We start from the raw sequence: 16,986 nt of genomic DNA, 5'->3' as shown, positions 1-16,986 counted from the left end.
CCCACCTAGCCCGGCATGCTGTTCACAGCGAGAGGGCGCGAGCGCAGCGCCCCCGCCCATGTTCCCCGGCAGCCGGGCACGGGGCGCCCTGCCTCCTGCACCGGAGGACGCGCCAGCCCGCAGGACGGGCGGCCATCGCGAGCCGCCCCTGCAGCGCAGCGCCCGGCCCCGCGCGAGGCCCCGCGCGCGGCGGCGGCGGCGAGGTCCGCGGGGCGGCGCGGGGCGGCGCGGGGCGGCGCCGGAGCCCCGCCCCGCGCCGCCCCGCGCGGAGGAGGAAGAGGCGGGCCTCCGGGGCGCCCCGGCGCGTGCGGATGACGTTATGACGTTCGCGCGGGCGCTGACGGGAAGGGCGGCGGCGGCGGCGGCGGCCTGAGCGGAGGGCGGAGGGCGGCGGCGGCCGCGCAGGCCGGAGCCGCGCCGCGCAGCCGCCCCGTCCCCCGGACCTGCGGTGAGCGCGTCCGGGGAGGCGCCCGCGCAGTCGCTTCACACGCGTCCTCCGGGGCGGCGCGGGGCCCTGCCGGGGAGGGCCGCGCGCTCGGGGCGGCGGCGGCCGGGAGCGGCGCCCCGCCGGCCCCGAGGCGCCCGCGCGCCGCTCCGCCGCCTCCCGCGCGGGGCGCCGCGGCTGCTGGCCCCGCCGCCCGGCCCGCGAGGCCCGGCCTCTCCCGCCCTCGGGCGGGCCGTCGTGGCTGAGCGGGCGCCCCAGCTGGCACGGAGGAGGCCCGGGCCCGGTCTCCGCGCCAGCCACCGCCCGGCAGGCCGGGGAAGCGCCGGAGCCCCGGCTGCCGGCCGCCCGCGCTTTGCGGACTGGGGGCTTCGCTCCAAGGGCCTCGTGCAGCGGCTCCGCCTCCCCCGTAACATTTTCCCCAGTAAAAAAAAGAAGCGGCGGGAAAACACGGGAGAGCCGCGGACCCTTGTCAGGACCCTCGCACATTCCGCACTGAGGCAGGCAGGCAGGGCATGGCAGGAGGCAGGCTGGAAGCCTCGTCCGGAAGCCCCTCTGGGGACACTAGGCTGCCCCCGCTGTTCTTCTTGCCGGCTCAGCCTCTGTATTCAGAACCACGAGGACTCGCCTCTTACTTTAGCTTTAGGGGAAGGGCTGTAGTGCAGTGACAGAGCTCATGCTTTGCGTGCCAGGTTCAGTTTCCAGACAGGACTGCAGAAGAACTTCCTCTGGCTGAAGCCTTCCTAGGGAGAGCCATTCTGGCCAGTTAGCATAGATGGACCAGCGTCCTGACTCAGTGGGCCAATTCACGCAACACAGTAGCCACAGGAGGGTTAATTCACCGCAGCACGTACTCCCCGGCCATCATGAATATGCAGCCCCCAACCTGGTGCTGTCCTGTAATGCGAACCAGGGTCGTGGGGGTTATTTGAGGGCTGAACACCCCTCGCATAGCCCTGCAGCAGAGCGTAGGTTACGTGAGGCCTTTGTTACTCTCCAGTAAACCCCACTGGCTAGGTTTGCACAGCGCCCATCTTGGGCCATCGTGGCGGCTGGCACACGCCGCAGCTCCTCAACGTCGCAAAACAGGCCAGTAGGCGGCCGCTGTTTCCTTCCAGAGAGCTTCGGCTATTGGGCGGTATAGAAATGAAATAAATAAATTTGTGTGCAGCTGGGCGGCTGCATTTGCTCAGTGGGGCCCCTGTGCTGGCGAGGGACTGAGCTGAGCACTGCTGCCCTAGATCACTTCCCCCCTCTCTCCTGCAGGCCTGGGGCTTCCCGTGCGCTCCACCATGCTGCGCCTGCTGCATCTCCGGGCCCTGGGCGAGGCGAGGGCCAGGCCCTGTGTGCTCCCAGCCCACTGTTGCGCAGGGAGGGCCTCGCCTCTAGCCCCACAGCCACCTCAAGAGCCTAGCGGGGACTCCCTGTTGCAGAGCCCTCGACAGCCTGCATGCCGGCGCCCCCCTGCCCCCTGGGCCTCCATGGGCACAGAGCGGCAGAGCCAGGACACCTTCTGCACCATGAAGCGGCTGCTGGAGTGCTCCCGCAGCGTCGGGGAACTGCTACGATGGCTCTTGCAGAACCCGGGGAAGGTGTCAGCTGGCCACTACGCCATCGCCTTGCGCCGCCTGGGCCGCCTGCTCCCCCAGGGCGGAGGGAACCCCCGGCTGGCGCTGCTGCTGGAGCAGCCCGGCTTCCAGGGGCTCAGCGAGGTGGTCGCCAGCGGGTGCAGCACCTTCGACGATGCCAGCCTGGTCCACTGTCTCCGTGCTGCTGCTGCACTGGGTGAGCCCTGGAAATGGGGTGGGGGGAGGAGCAGCAGAGGGCCCAGGCAGGACTGCGGCGGGGGGCAAGCGGGGCATGTCCCTGGCGAGGATGTTGCTGGGCCCCAGCTTGGCAGTGCAGCTTGTTGAAGCAGCTGCACTCCTGGCCTTTGTCAGGCTGCCTGTCTACGTCCTGGATGCTCCTCTCAAGTGGGCCTTGGGTCCTCTGGCCACGCGTGACCTGGCTTTTCCCTGCTTGGCTGCCAAAGGGTCCTTTGGCAGGTTTGGGTGAGGGCAGCAGGGATGGCTCTCCTAACGACTGCTCTGCCCCAGGCCTGCCTGGCAACTGCCCCCTGCTGCAGGCACTGGAGGAGGAGGTCCAGAGGCGACTGGGCCCCTTCGGTCGGAAGGGCGCCTCGACGGTGTTCGGCAGCACCATGCGCCTGCATCCAACTGGCCCAACCCCCCTGGGGGCGTGCTGCTGGGGCAGCCTGGAGCCCCAGCTGGGGAAGGAGCCGCCTCTCCGGAGCCTCTTCCTGCTGCTCTCCTGCGGCCGCCTCTGCACCCAGGACCTGCCGGGCCAGCCGGGCGCCCATCCGCAGGCCCTGAGCAAGCGCCAGGCCCTCCGCCTGGTGCACCACGTGCTGAGGCAGCTGGTGGCTGTGCGTGAGCATGAGCTGGGCCTGATCGGTGAGATGCTAGCCCTCTGCAGCCAGGAGGCCGGCAACAAGGCCCTGGAAGCCATCTTCAGCTCCCCACTCTTCTACAAGAACCGCCAGGAGCGCTTTGTCCACAGCATGGCAGGTGGGTGCAGAGACCCGAGGCTTGGTGCAGTGTGGCCCCCTTCGCCTCTGGCTGAGGCAGGCAAATTCCGAGATCCTGTCCCCCGGCCTTGGCTGCTCCCAGTGGGAAGGGTTCCCCGGAGGAGAAGGGCCCCGTGGCTCTGCTGTGCAGAGTGGGCCGCGCGCAGGCAGTTGGCCCTCGCCTGCTGCCTGGCGCGAGCTGAGCCCTGACCCCCTCCTTGCAGACTGGTTCCCTGGCAGAGCAGATGGCTTGACCCCTCCCACCATGGCCCTGATTGCCAAGCACCTGGCCCGGCACCGCCTGCGGGAGCCCCGTTTGCTGGACAGCATCGCCCTCTTCCTGCTCAGAAGGATGGAGCAGTTGGACAGCAAGGTGAGGGGGGCGTGCAGCTGGAAAGGGCCTGCTTTGATGTCCTCCCTTGGAGGGGAAGAGCTGCGAGGGAGACACCTGGCCGCCCAGCTTAACTTACTTGCGGCGGCAACTGGGGATTTCGCTCTGAGTCTCTGAAAGAGCTGTAGGGTCAGAAGAGGGGCTCTGGGAGCTCCAAGCTCTCAGGCTCCAGCAACAAGGGCTGAGGCCATCTCTGGAGGCCAAGAGTAGGGCAGCAGGGGCTGTCGTGCAGCTCTCCGGTCAAGCCCTTTGCATTCGCGAGAACAAGCCAGCTACGAGGGCTCGGCAGTGGCCAGCTTTGCTTGTCCTCTTGCCTCACGGGTCATTGCATGTGGGCTGTGCAAGTCCCGCTCGGTCCAGGGGGATTCCTCCCAGGTAAGCGTGCTGAGGGCTGCACGCCTCACTCCCTGCGTGGAGCTTTCAGGATGGAGCAGACTGCCAGCGCAAACGGGCTGGGGAAATGTTTCAGGCTCTAGGCGAGGTTGTGGAAAGCTTTAGGGGGCCCTGATGGGCCCTGGCACTTCCCGCCTGGAGCAGGTGAGCGGCTCTGGAGCTGAGCCTGACTCTGGGCTCTGTCCGGCAGATGATCCAGAAGCTGGTCTTCCCCTTCAGCCGTCTGAACTACCGGCCCCCCAGCCACCCAGAGCTCTTTCCGCGGCTGGCGTCGGTGGCGGAGCAGAGAGCCAGCACCTCGCCCCTGGCCACCCTCAACCTCCTGATGTCCCTCTTCCAGCTGCAGCATTTCCCCCTCGCTGTCCTGCGCCAGGTCTTTTCTCCCGCCTTCCTCAGCAGCGTCACCAGTAGGTGCTCCAGGGGAGGGAGTGCCGGGCTCCAGCTGTGGACAGCCCCCCGCCCCCCCTCATCCCCTGATGCCCTCTCTGTAGGCAGCCCTTGCGGGCCAATCGCACGCCGCTACCTCTCCCTCCTGGACGTGGCTGTAGCACTGGAGGTGCCCGAGTACGAGGGCCCCCGCCTCGACCCCCGCTGCCGCGTGCATGCGATGGACAGGGCCCTGACTGCAGACGAGGCGAACCGCAAGTACAGGTCTGGGGGTGGGGTGGCCGAGCACGGCAGCGGGGCCTTCGACGCCTGCTGCTCATTCCTGCCCGCTTTGTTCTGGGCATCTCCTTTCGAGCCAGGGATGGAGAGCAGAGGAGGCCACAGCGGGTGGGAGGGAGGGCCTTGAAGGACCAGGGGCCAGGGATGCTTTGCCTGAAGGAGCGAGCGGGGGGGGTGTCTCTGTGTATGAAGCTTTCAGAGCAGGAGTGGGGAGCCCTAGCTGTTGCTGGATTCCAACTCCCATCAGTCCCAGCCAGCATGGCCAGTGCCCGGGTGTGGCAGGAGTGGAATCCAGCAGCATCTGGAGGGCCTGTTTAGAAGGGTGTTGGAAAGAGGAGGGGGCGCCACAAGGCGATGAGGCACGGTCCACGGACAGCAGGGCAAGAAGCAGAAGTCTTTTCAGCGGGAGGGAGGTGGACATACAGCCAGCTGCTCTTCTGCTGGGGAAGCCACGTGATTGAATGGCAGTATAAGAATAGTGGGCTCTCCCACGCTGGAGGCCTTCAAGACGAGGCTGGACAGCTCTCTGTCAGGGATGCTCTGACCTGGGTTCCTGCACTGAGCAGGGGGTTGGGCTCGATGGCCTTGTACACCCCTCTCAACCCTGCTATTCTGTGAATCTGTGAATACTTAGAATGAAATATATTTTGTGGAGTCAAGCTGCAGTTGCCCAAGGAGCTCTTGGGGATGCTTTGGTGCAGTAGCTGGGAGAGGAGCAGGAGCGCCTTGCCCAGGGCGGTCTCCACCTGCTCTGCCCTCGCTCCCACACCTGACCCACAAGCCACAGGAAGACGCGGTGGGCCGTGGGTGTTGCCGGCTGGTGGCCTTTGCTGTGCTGCCCCCCCCCCCCACCCACCCACCTTTTCCCTACACAGCTACAAAGGCCTGGTGCGAGAAGCTCTCCAGCAACTTGTGGGCAAAGAGCGCTTCCAGCAGGATGAGGTGCTGCCCCCAGGATACTGCATAGGTGAGAGAGATACCTTGGAAGGGGCTGGGCCCCTGAGCTAGTCATTCCTGCTGGGTGGGGAGAGCTCTCTGGACCTGGGACTGAGAAGTATTGGGGCAACTTGCACTCAGTGGGCTCAGTTTCTTGCCAGGGTTCAGCTGGCCTTGCTGGATCAGAGCCAAGCATTCAGGCCCAGCATTCTGTCTCCAGTGATGTGGGGGGCAGCTGGAAGAATCAAACAGGTCGCAGAAATGTTTGTCTCCGCCGTCTGCTGGGCAGAGGCAGTAACGTGGGGGGCAAGGGGGCGGCAGATTTTCCATTTCTAAAACTGTTTCATAGAGTGTAATTAGTAACCTAGGGACTGGATTCAGTTACAATCCTTGGGCAGTTTGGAAGTTGTGATTAACTTTCTCCATGTGCATGTTCCAAGGAAGCGTGCGTATTATGTCTAAATATATACAGGCTGAAATTAATTACATTAGCAGCTGTCAGTACCTTCTTTTTTCCCTTCAAATGTAAAACCATATAAGGAAGCGTGTTATGGAGTTGTCAGGTCTTTAAATACTGGTATAGCAATATTCTTTTTCCAAGTAAAGCTTTGAATTTGTCAGAACGCCGTAGTTCTGCGATGCCTAGACGTGCGTTCTTGCATGCGTGAAGCGCCTTTTCTCCCTGCTGAGTGACCACAGTGCTTCTCCCCCTAGAGCAGGTGGGCTTGTATCTCTCCTCCCAGCTCCTCGGTCTGCAGTGTGGGTCCGTGTGTCGGCATCCTCCCGCTGCCCCCTTGGTGTGGCTGTTCCATGTTCTGATCCCCCCCATTTCCTCTCTCTGCCCGTAGACTTCCTGCTCTGGCTCCACTCCGCGGGCCCTGGGTTCCCGCTCGGCTGTGTCCCCGGATCTTCTGTGGCCGCTGCCACCACCGTTGCCTCGGAGACGCAGAACAGGCCTCCCCTCAGGCCGGAGCTGCTGGAGAGCCCCACGGCAGAGGCCGTTCTCCTGTCGGGGGAGAGCCTGTCCTCGCTGCCCTGCCCAGACTGGCCCTGCAGCCTGAGCAAAGCGTTCTCCCCCCGGGACAGCCTCCCCCCAGCAGACCCCTCCCCAGAGAGCTGCCTGCGCAGTGGCCGCAGCGCTGCTGGCTCCCATTCCCCCGCGGAAGGGGCCACACCTGCGCAGGTGCGCTCGGAGAAAGGCCAGCTCTGCCCAGTGGCCCATGGCAGCCCCCTGGGGTCCCTACACCTGTCCGGAGTGGCGGGGACAGCACATGATGGCCCACAGGAGGCAGAGGAAGTCCACAGGTATCGGCCGAGCCTTCCAAACCCTGGTTTGTTCGTGGCATTTATATACCGCTGAATGTAATAGAACCTCTCAGTGGCAGTGGGATGGGGAGAAGGCTTCCTCCATTGCTCTGGTTGCTTGAAAAGAGCCTTCTCCTCCCTCTGGCTCTGTTCCTCCTCCTCCTCTTCCGGCCAAAGAGCTAGTGCCCCTCCTGCACCGAGGGCCTGAGGCGTGTCTGGGTCGGGCACCAGGAAGCCTTGCCCTCGTGGGGGGAAGTGACTCTGCCGGCTGCAGGCCATGCAGCCTGTGGAGCAGAATAGCAGGGCCTGGGCTTTCTCTCCCCCTCCCCCGTTCAGGCCCAAGAGGCACTCCAGGGAGCCTCTGCGGACCGAGAAGGGAGTGCGCGGGGGGCGGCCTCACGTCCTTTGGCAGCACGGAGCGGCAAGCACTGCTGAGCTCCTGAGCAGGACTGGCGTGCCTGGCTGCCCTGCAGCTGCTTTGGCCAGCCCGATTGTCCCAACCCACCACTAAGTGCCCAGTCTGTCTCAGGAGGGAGGGGGAGAGGCTGGAACATGCTAGTGAGAGTCCTGTCCTCAGGAGGTGGGGAGGGGAAGGTCCCGTGGCACCTCTGGGGCTGGGGTTAGACCTGTGGGATGCTGCCCCCTCGTAGAAGCCCCCCAGCACTTGGACAGGATGTCCCAAGAGAATTACCAGTGTCAGCGGGTTCATTGCCGCTAAGGGAGTGTGGCTGAACAACGCCCCCATCCCTCTGGTTCTCCAGGCCACTTTGTGGCTTTGCACATGGCCTGGACCTTCTCCCTGAACCGAGGGCTTCCTGGGGCTCACCTGCCCAGAGAAAAATGGTAGCTGTTTCTCTCCCCTCTACAGTGAGGCTCTGATGTTTGGAAACATGAGCTGTAGGGGATTGCACGGCCCCCCTCACTGCTGGGTGTAAAATGTGGGTTGGGGTAGATACGCGCAACGCACCCAGAATATAGTGGGCCAACTCCCTTCCGGGGCAGGCCAGGGCACTGAGCCCTGCGCTCTTCCCCCTTCTCCTCCTCACAGGGTGGTGCTGTCCGTCAACGACAAATGGCACTACTGCTGGAACTCGCCCGTCCTGGTGGGCTCTCGGGCCATGTGCCATCGGCACCTCCGCCTGCTGGGCTGTCACCTCGTGCAGGTAACCAAGACTGGCCACCCTGCACAGGGAAGGCGCCTGGCACCGAGGCTTCCCTGGGCGGGGCAGGAGCGGGCGTTTTGTGCCGGGGAGCTGTGCAGCCTGGAACAGTGTGCTCCCTGCCTTGTGCGGGAGCTGGGCATGTTTTGCCTGGGGGGAGCCTCATGGCCCCCCCTCGCCCTCTTCTTGGCCCCCCCTCGCCCTCTTCTTGGCCCCACAGCTGCCCTATCTGGAGCTGGAGAAGCTGAGCGGCGTCGAGGCGGCCAAGCAGTACCTGTGCCAGAAGCTGAGGGAGCTGCGTTTCTGAGGGGGGCCGGACTGGGGGATGGTGCCCACGGGGTGGCGTGCCCGGGCAGTCCGTGTACTGGGGGGGGGGAGATGGGCTGCTTGGCTCTGGCCAGGAGGGCCCTCTGCGGTGTGGTGGAGCCCTGCCTCCCAGGGGCTGCGGGGCAAGAAGAGGGTGGGCCCAAACAAGCTATGGAAGGGAAAACACGCTTTGCAATAAATGGTCTCATGGTCGCAGACAGGCTTTCTCTGCTTTATTGGCACCCCCGGGGCAGGCATGCGTGCGTGCGCTGTCCCAGGCACCGCCGGCTGGCGTCCACACAAATTATCTTGCCTTCAGCCAGGCCTGAGGGCCTGGGCTCCAGCTGCTTGGAATTGGGCCTCTGCCTAAGGAAGCCCCAGCGCTGCTCCGTGGGCTCTTCCTCGGCCAACCCCCGCGTCTCCCCTCGTGCTTGGCGTGTTGGCGAGAGCTGCCGCCTCCAGAGGCAGGCAAGGCAGATGCCGTGGTGGCGGCAGCAAAGGCTGAGCCCCCCTTCGCTGGGCTTTCCACCAGCTCTGCTGGCCTCTCCGCTCCTGCGGAAGGCTGCTGGGCAGGGGCGGAAGACACCTAACTCCGCTGGTAGTAAAGCCGTTTATTGACACATTAAATTAATCTCTTAAATAAGATCACGTCGTCTGGCGAGCAGCTGATTGTCTTGCCAGAAGGGGTGTGGGCCCCGCCGGCTGCTGTGAGGGGGCAGGCAGTGGGGGGTGGGCTGCCTGAGCTGGGCAGCGCTGGCAAAGGCGGGTGGTCCCTGGCAGCCCGTGTGGATGGGTGGGCGCTGCCAGCCCACGACGGGGAGGGGCTGTGCGCCAGAGGCTGCATGGGGCCGGCCCCTCCTCTGGGCTGACGCCAAAGGCGCGGGTGCGGGGCAGAGGGTGCGCTGCAGGCACGGTCCAGGCCGCGAAGAGCCTTGCGCCAGGGCGCTCCTGGCCAGCTTCTGTGGGCACGGCCACGCCCCTCACACCGGCATGGGCATCTCGTTGTATTCGTCCACGCCCTCCCTCTCGTCCAGGATGGGCTCAGCCTCCGCTGCGTCCAGCTGCGGGGAGAGACACATGCTGAGGTGGCGGAGGCTCCTCGCCCCCCCCCCCCGGCTTCGGCTGGCTGGGCCCTGCTCTTTCCTCCCCACGCTCCCGCCTCGGGGGTCACTCACGCATTTCATCTCTCGCTCCGTGAAGATGCGGCTGAGCAGGCACATGCGGAGCGGCACGGTGAGGATGAGGATGAAGGGGAAGGCCAGCGAGGCCACGGTTGACATGACAGCCCAAAGCACAGCCAGGCAGCCCAGCTGCAAGAGGGTGAAGAGGTGCATGCGCGCTGTGCGCACCTGTGTGGGCACAAGGGGCGCGTCAGCCCCCTCCTGGCCGGAGCCCTTCCTGCCCGAACAGAGGGCGCAGCCCCCTCGGAAGCCGCTCACCCCTGAGGCGGCTCCCTTGGAGGAAGCCCAGCCCGCCCCAGGCTCCAACGGGGGCGGGGGAGGGGGGGCAACAGCAGAACCCTGCAGGTGCCCGGCCGGCCTCACAACTGCCTCTTCTGGCCCTCTGTGGTGCAGCTGCATTGGGCGTTCCAGGCAAAGCCTCAGAATGGATGCAGAGGGGCACCGGGCGATCGGGCCACGGCCACGCCGCTCAGCGAGGGAAGGAGGAACTGCCGGGTGCCCTTTGCTTGGAGGGAGAGTCAACTTGAGCAGGGGCGAGAGAGTGACGAAGTCGTGCAGAGTGTGGAGGCGGCAGAGGGTGCGTCTTCTCTCCCTCCCCACGCTAGAACTTGTGAACTCGACTGGCAGGGGACTTGGGACACAGGATGCCCAGCAGTGTGGCCATCCCCACAGGCTTTCAAAAGTGTCTGTGTGTGTGTGTGTGGGGGGGTTCCTGTGGCACTTAGCTGCGCAAGGGAGTGAGCCAGCTGGAATGGTGCTTTAGAGGCCTGTGCGGCATGGGGGCGGGAGGGTATCACAAGCAGACTGAAATATGCAAGTCTACTCAGAAGTGAGCGCCACTGGGTTCAATGGGACTTACTCTCACTTGTGTGTGTGGCACTTGAGGGAGAAAAGCACCACCACTGCAATTGCAAACTCCAGTGCAGAGGTGGAGATCCGTTACTCCCCTGCTGTAGTGCTGCCCAAGAGAAGGGGGTGTTGGGTGGCTTCCCTGGCCCCCGTCACCTGCTTGGCCCAGGGCTGTGTGGCTTCACCCCGCAGCTGAAGAGCGGCTGCCCTGTCTCCTGGCCTGCCTCCTGCCAGGCCCCTGCGCTGGGAACTAGGGTGGGCCAGACAGGCCTTTGACCGGCGCTCTTCCTCTCCAGAACTCCAGCACAGACGCACGTTGCCAGGATAGGTGCCCTCAACAGGCTCAGGATGCCACCCCCCAGCACAGCCCCAGGGACTCCCACCGGCCAGGCGCCACATTGGCCAGCCCTCCTCCCCGCTGGCCCCTCTGCACAGCACGGTGGCCACAGGCAGCTTCCGCAAGGCAGCCCAGCCTCCCACCACTACTCAGCACGTTCTGCGGAAGAGCCAGGCGCCCCTCGGGCCTCTGACCTTCTTGACGTAGGGCAGGTCAGGGTGGTGCTTGGGGGGCATAAGCAGCAGGTGGAGGCGCTCGTAGAACTGGATGCCGTTCAGCGAGGTGACGCCCATGTAGAGGAAGATCCCGAACAGCACTGCCAGCGGGATCTTGCGCAGCAGGTCCCCGATCACGATGGACAAGCCTGGACGGAGCAGGGCGGCTCAGGCTGGAGGCCGGCACGTGCAGGCCCCGCTCTCTCCCGCCCAGCCGGTGGCAGAGAGGCCAGCCCGCCACACCCTTTCCCTGCCACAACACCACGTGGGAGCGGGTGGCCCGGGCAGGGGCGCAGGCCGGCTCTTCCCTGATCCACCCAGAGCGTCTCACTGTGGTGGACGGTTGACCTGGGAAGGTGGGGGTCGGGGGAGATGGTTCCTCACCAGGGCCGGAGAGAGCGGGGGCCGGGGGGGAGTGCGTGTGTTTGAGGGGCAGACACGAGAGTGCAGGGCCTGGGACTCACCCACCAGGATGGCCACCAGGAGCCCGGTGACCCGCTGCTCTTTCACCTCTCGGATTTTGGGCTTGTCCCCCGGCGCCACGGCCTTGCTCAGGACGGTGAGGGCGTTGGCGTGGGTGACGGAGCGCACAGTGGCGGCTGCCAGCCAGGGCAGCCCGAAGAGTGCGCAGAAGCCTCCCGTGGCCACGATGAGCAGCAGGTCGAGGTGGAAGCCGGAGCCCTTCTGCAGCCGCCGCTCCTTCTTGCCAACGATCAGCCTGCGGAGGCCAGGCACTCACGCGGGGGCTGGGCTGGGCCGGGCCGCTTTCCTGTGGCCCTCCCCCCAGGTGAGCAGCTCTGGCCCCCGGCCCGCTCCAGCCCTCGGCCCGCTCCAGCCCTCCACCCAGCCCCGCCCACCGCTGCGCCACGTTGTGCCGCGCCCTTACGTGGTGATCTGCGTCTCCATGAAAATGAGAATGAACACCAGGAGAGCTGGGAGGCCACTGGACACCATCATCCACACGGGGAAGTCGTGGTTGTTGCCCAGCGGGTTGATCACCCAGCCCCGCTTCTTGGGGTCTGTGACAGAGAAGCCGCGGGGCACCGAGAGCTTCTGTGGGGCGATGATGGATAAGCAGCCGGGGAGAGAGGGGAGGGGCGTGAAGGGGAGCCGCCCCCGCCAAGCGCAGGTGGAAACTCCGTGCCGAGGCACCTCCCATGGGGTCCGTCCCCCCGCCCAGCATTGTCCACACTGTGGCAGCAGCGGCTCTCCCTCCTGGGCAGCCGGCAGGGTTCTGTCCCAGCCCTGCCGGGAGATGCTGCCGGGGATCGAGCCAGGGACCCTCTGCGTGCACGGCGGGGCTCCACCCCGGAGCTCCAGAGGGAAGCGGGTAGCGCGGCAGTGCCCTCATTCACCGCCTTGCTGGGATCACGGCTCGGGGCAAAACTGCTGCTCACGCCCAGCCGCTGGACGCCTGGCCAGGTCAGGGCTTGGGAGGGTCCTGCCCTGGTCAGGCTGGACTGTACCACCCGCCAGCTCTCCGCACTGTGGCGGCACCTTCTCCCACTGCCAGATTCTCTGGGAATCCTAGAACAGTAGGGCTGGAAGGGGCCTATAAGACCATCAAGTCCAACCCCCTGCTCTCCAAGGCAGAGCGCAGTCTTTGAGCCTGGAAGGGGAAAGACGCCCACCTACCCAGAAATCAACCCACCTACCTGAGTGTAGGTGTCCTGGATGCTGGAGTCCACCAGCACCATAAGCAGGATAGCGATGGGCACCCCAAAGTCGCCAATCACCCGCCGAACCTGCCCAGAGAGACTTGCTCAGCCACGGAGCTCCCCTCGCTCCACAGCCTGCCCCTCAGAGCTGGTTGTGGGCCAGGGATCCCGTTAGGTGCCTGACTAACACGAGGAGCCTCTGAACATGGGCAGAATCCCCCCACTCCCCGACGGAGACGATCACAGCCAGGGCTGGCAAGAGGAGTTCCCTGAATGAAGGCTGTGCTTTGCCCATTGGTCTCTAGTGCCTGCCCCCCCCCCGCGCCCCCGGGCCAGCAGCTCAGGCCACGCACCCGGCCCGGGAAGAAGCGGCTGTTCTTGAACTTGCGCAGGAAGAAGGCGACGAAGAACGTCCCGGCCATGAGCACCAGCGAGAGCAGCGCCGTGTTGGGCTGGCCGGTCACCCTGGAAGACGCTTGCCTGGCTGTCCCGTTCTCTGGGGCCACCATGCTCTCTTCTGCCCGGCTGGCAACGGTGCTGTTCGCGTTCACACAGCCATGGAGGGGGTGCTCTTGGAAGATCTGCCCAAGGGGAAGTGGAGGGGAGGGAGCTTTCACTTCCGCATCTTACAGGGAAACCCCACCAAGAGGACAGCAATCCGTGCCAACGTTTCTGAGGCGGCCTGTCCTTACAACAGCACCCCCCTCACCCCATTTCCTACCGCTGCAGAGACTGGGCACAGGAGCTTTTCCCGGCACTCCCAGCCCTTTCCTGTGCCCCCCCCCCCCCGCATTCTGGCCCTGCCACACCGCCTCTTTCTCCTGCAGAGCCCCCAACAGGCAGCTCTGCCTCGCTCCTGGCCTCACCTTGATCAGCTTGTAGAAGGTCTCATAGATGAAGATGAGGGAGATGAGGAAAGCAAAGATCTCCTGGGTGAAGCGGGAGACGAAGCGCACCAGGAAGCTGCCCTCGAGGGCCACCATGATCAGCACGATCAGGATGAGCCAGAAGCCAATCCAGACGCGGCCCACCAGGTAGTCCAGCTTTTGGGACGAGCAGAACTGGGTGCGGAAAGGAGCCAGGAGGGCTGAGTGGCCACGCCTCCCCCCGACGCTCCCTCCTGCAGGGGCAGCAGCCCATCTCCGGGCCTCTGCTGATGTGGGAGAGAAGCTGCAGGGCGGCGGTCAGCACCGGGGACCAGGCTGGCACTGCGCGCAGGTCCCCCGCCCCCTGCCTGGGTGAGTCCAGCCCACGGGCCCCCTAGCCTGTCTGGCCCAGAGTGGCAGCCCACGTGGCCCTGCCACGGCCTCAGGCAGGCCCTGCTGCTGGAGAGCCCCTTGTCCCCTCTGGGCGAACCAGGCACTGTGGCCCCAGGGGCCCTCAGGGATTTGGGATGCTGGCAGGGAGGGGAGCCCAGAACGCACTGTGAAAAAGGCCTCCTCAAAGACGAGGAGGGGCCCCGAGAAGCCGATGACGAGGAGCGGCTGAGCACCCAGCAGGCAGAAGAGGACCCCCTGCACCGAAGTGGAGATGATCAGCTCCGAGACCCCGATCAGCCCCTGCGTCTTCTCGCCTGGAGCGGAGCGGGGCGGGGGGTGGAAGCAATGATGTGAGGCCCACGAGGGCACCGGCCCTCAGGGCTCCCCCAGCGCCCCCGAGACCCCTATCCCATGGCCAGCCTGGCAGTGACGGTGAGCCTCTCGCCCTGGCGCAGACAGTCCTGGGAGAAGCCAGGCCTGGTCCAGGCGTTGCTGCACCTGCGCCAGGCCCGCGCCCTCCCTGCTCCCGCCCTCCCTCACTCACCCAGCAGCCCTCCAAAGGTGATGGCTGGTGACAGAGCGGCAAAGTAGATGAAAATCACGGCAGCCAGGCACTGCGGGTCCAGGGCATCCCGGAAATCGCTGAGGTACTTGGGGTAGCGCCGGCGGACGTCTCGGATCAGCCCCCCAAAAGGGCGCCCTGTGCGCTTGAGGGGGTCATCCTCCTCGCCTTCCTCAGCCACCTTCAGCTTCAGAAGTGCTGGACAGGAAAAGTTGGTACAGAAGGGGGTCCTGCCAGCCCATCCCAGGGGCCGGGGGAGGGGGCTAGGACGAGGGACAGCCCCTTTCCGTCAATGCCAGAATCCGGCAGGTCCCAATGGGGGAGTATTAAGCCTCGTCACCCCCCAGAATGGGTCCTGTTGGCGGAGCCCACAGAGGTGGCCTGGAGGGATGGCGTTCTAGCAGCAGCATCCTCTTTCCCACGCCAGAAGCCTCTGGGTAACCCGCAGGAGAGGCATGGGGGCTTGAGCCCCTCTCCTGCTGTTGCCCCCAGCAACTGGCGCGCGGAGCGAGTGGCGTTCGTTGCCCCTCCTCCTCCTGGAGTTTGCAGAGTTCGTAGCCTCCAGGACTCGTGGCCCTTGACCGAGTGATCTGCCTGGGGGTGGGGGGTCGCCTGTCACTCCAGCCCAAGGTCGCCACGGCCTCCTGCTAAGAAGCCCGTGAGTGTGGCTGGTGGGGAGGCTGTAGCTACGCCACTGAACCGGCAGGGGGTGCCCACCGGTCCGTGCCGGTCGGCGCGTGCCCTGCTCATGGGCACGGGCAAGCGTTGAGGGGCAGCCAGGACCGAGCATGGCCGGGCGGGGCCAATCGGAGCCTGTCAGGCGTCAGGCCTGTCACACGCCCAGCCCCCGGTCCAGGCGAGTGCAGAGCTGGCCACCAGCCCCTGCCCGGCGCTACCTGTCTCCTCGGGCGACTTGGGCTCCGCGGCTGACCCCAGCAGCATCAGCCGCTGCTCCTGCTCCTCCCTGCGCCGCAGCATCTCACGCTGGAAGTGGGCCACGCTGCGCAGGAGCTCCTCGCCCTGCACCTCTGACGGGGGCAGCACCACGCTGCAGTCCAGGAACTCGTTGATGGCGTGCAGCAGGTCGTGCCGGTCGTCGGCCAGGTACGCCGCTTCGTGGAATTGCTGAGGGAAGATGAGGCAGGCTGTGGGGGCGTCTGATGCAGCAGGGGAGGCGCCGACCATAGTGCACGCTGGGGCACCAGGCTGTCTTGCCCCGCAGCCGGCGGGGAGCTGGCAACCGAGGTGGGGCAGCGGCAGCCCCTACCTTGTCAGACATGAGGGTGGAGATAGAGCGCCCGATCTCGTGGTAGTCCACGTTGGCGCTGCTTGGGCCCAGCAGCACGAAGAGGAAGCGCACCGGGACTGGCACCTCCAGCACGGCCTCCAGCTGGGCAGCCTCCTGCAGCCGCACGAACGCCATGGTCGGCTGGTCCAGGAACTCCACGGAGCCTGCGGGCAGGCGGGCGAGCAGGGGCCACTTGAGAGCGCAGCTTCCCAGGCCCCACCTGCCTCCTGCACCACACCAGCGGCACGCCGGCCCCACCACAGTCCCGCCCTCCGTCCCCTTCACAGTCCCGCCCTCCGTCCCCTTCACAGTCCCGCCCTCCGTCCCCTTCACAGTCCCGCCCTCCGTCCCCTTCACAGTCCCGCCCTCTGTCCCCTTCACAGTCCCGCCCTCCGTCCCCTTCCCTTACCCACGAGCACCACGGTGGCCTCTGCGTTGTCCGGGATCTTCTCCAGCAGCTTCAGCTCGTGCTTGGACTTGGACCGCGTGATGTTGCCGGGGAGCGAGGGCGGCACAACCTCCCTCTGCAGGGGCAAGCGTGTGGGCAGGAGAGGCGAGGCTGGGGGGCAGGAGGGCCAGCCGGCGGGCAGCCAGTCAGCCGCAGGTGCCTGCCACAGCTGCGCACTCCCCACGCCATAGGCCGCTCTGTGCGTCTTAGGCAGGAGTCATCTGGAAGGTCTCCATGCCCCCTTCAGCAAAAACAACCTGTGCAGGGCACATGCAAAGGCCCACGGGGCACGCGAAGAGGAGAGCAGCGGTCGGGAAACAGACGCCAAAATGGAGAAAACCGAGCTCAAGGTGGCTCCTGCTCCACGCAGGACTGCCTGGGCAAAGAAAAGGGGCTTTCCGGACCCCCTGCCCCACACCCCAGCTTGCTCCTTCTCCTGCCCTACAGCTTTGCCAAGAGCTGTAGGGCAAAGCTTTGCAGATGCCCGCCCCCCGTGTTTCCTTCCTCTGCTTTGCAGATGTCCGTGCCACACCACCTCATGCAGGGGGTCCGAGGGCACAGGGAGGGGGGTGGGAGGACCCCCTGCAAAGCAGAGGAAGGAAAAACGGGGGGGCGGGGGCTCTTCCCTCCTCCAGTCCTGGTGTCAGCTGTGGAGAAACGGTGGCCCTATAGCAAAGAGAGCGTGGGCTTAACAAAGCTGTAGGGCAGGAGAAGGAGCAAGCTGGGGGGTGGGGCAGGGGGTCCGGAAAGCCCCTTTTCTTTGCCCAGGCAGTCCTGCATGGAGCATTTCTCAGCCCTCGTCCTAGCCCCCAGCCTGTTCTCCCCCAGCCTGTACATTTCTCAGCCCAATTTCTGACCTATAAAGCCTTACATGGCAGGGCGCCTCTCCTGGCCTGCCCCCACCTGTGTGCCAAGCTTGTCACCCAAGGCCCTCCTCTGAGGGAGGCTTGGAGGGTGGCGACAAAGGAGAGGGCCTTCTCCATGGTGGACCCCCAATTCTGTAATGCTGGAATACTCTCCGCAG

At 65.5% G+C, this 16,986-nt stretch overlaps 2 protein-coding genes across 10 annotated transcripts in view; one reads left to right on the top strand and one right to left on the bottom strand.

The window, feature by feature from the left end:
• The first annotated feature begins 339 nt into the window (after nt 1-339).
• Nucleotides 340-9,220, top strand: FASTK (Fas activated serine/threonine kinase). Of its 2 annotated transcripts, XM_084859713.1 has the most exons (10): nt 340-448; nt 1,709-2,227; nt 2,539-3,009; nt 3,233-3,381; nt 3,983-4,199; nt 4,284-4,443; nt 5,334-5,425; nt 6,243-6,699; nt 7,748-7,862; nt 8,080-8,381. In XM_084859713.1, exons 2-10 carry the CDS (start codon nt 1,735-1,737, stop codon nt 8,164-8,166), a joined length of 2,241 nt encoding a protein of 746 aa, XP_084715839.1. In that variant the 5' UTR covers nt 340-448; nt 1,709-1,734; the 3' UTR covers nt 8,167-8,381. The 2 variants fall into 2 exon arrangements, with proteins under 2 accessions (XP_084715839.1, XP_084715837.1); XM_084859711.1 differs by having other exon boundaries at nt 7,748-9,220.
• The window catches only part of SLC4A2 (solute carrier family 4 member 2), a 54,074-nt gene continuing 45,849 nt past the window's right edge, over nt 8,762-16,986 (bottom strand). For 4 of the 8 annotated variants that reach the window (XM_084859707.1, XM_084859709.1, XM_084859708.1 and 1 more), the window contains 13 exons: nt 15,924-16,038; nt 15,494-15,678; nt 15,123-15,351; nt 14,209-14,424; nt 13,830-13,978; nt 13,272-13,466; nt 12,759-12,986; nt 12,403-12,492; nt 11,634-11,800; nt 11,212-11,465; nt 10,727-10,896; nt 9,341-9,514; nt 8,762-9,226 (listed from right to left, as the gene is read on the bottom strand). In XM_084859707.1, coding sequence (XP_084715833.1) covers nt 9,146-9,226; nt 9,341-9,514; nt 10,727-10,896; nt 11,212-11,465; nt 11,634-11,800; nt 12,403-12,492; nt 12,759-12,986; nt 13,272-13,466; nt 13,830-13,978; nt 14,209-14,424; nt 15,123-15,351; nt 15,494-15,678; nt 15,924-16,038 — 2,253 coding nt within the window. In that variant the 3' untranslated portion in view covers nt 8,762-9,145. Of the gene's footprint in view, nt 9,515-10,726; nt 10,897-11,211; nt 11,466-11,633; nt 11,801-12,402; nt 12,493-12,758; nt 12,987-13,271; nt 13,467-13,829; nt 13,979-14,208; nt 14,425-15,122; nt 15,352-15,493; nt 15,679-15,923; nt 16,039-16,986 lie in introns of all 8 variants that reach the window. The other 4 variants (XM_084859706.1, XM_084859703.1, XM_084859704.1 and 1 more) reach the window with 1 other exon arrangement.

This window comes from Heloderma suspectum, chromosome 5 (assembly GCF_057233095.1).
Source record: "Heloderma suspectum isolate Gila_16-S chromosome 5, 16-S_ref, whole genome shotgun sequence".
NCBI classification, from domain to species: domain Eukaryota; kingdom Metazoa; phylum Chordata; class Lepidosauria; order Squamata; family Helodermatidae; genus Heloderma; species Heloderma suspectum.
The sequence above is the reverse complement of the archived record's forward strand: the minus strand, read 5'-3'. Positions and strand labels throughout refer to the sequence as shown.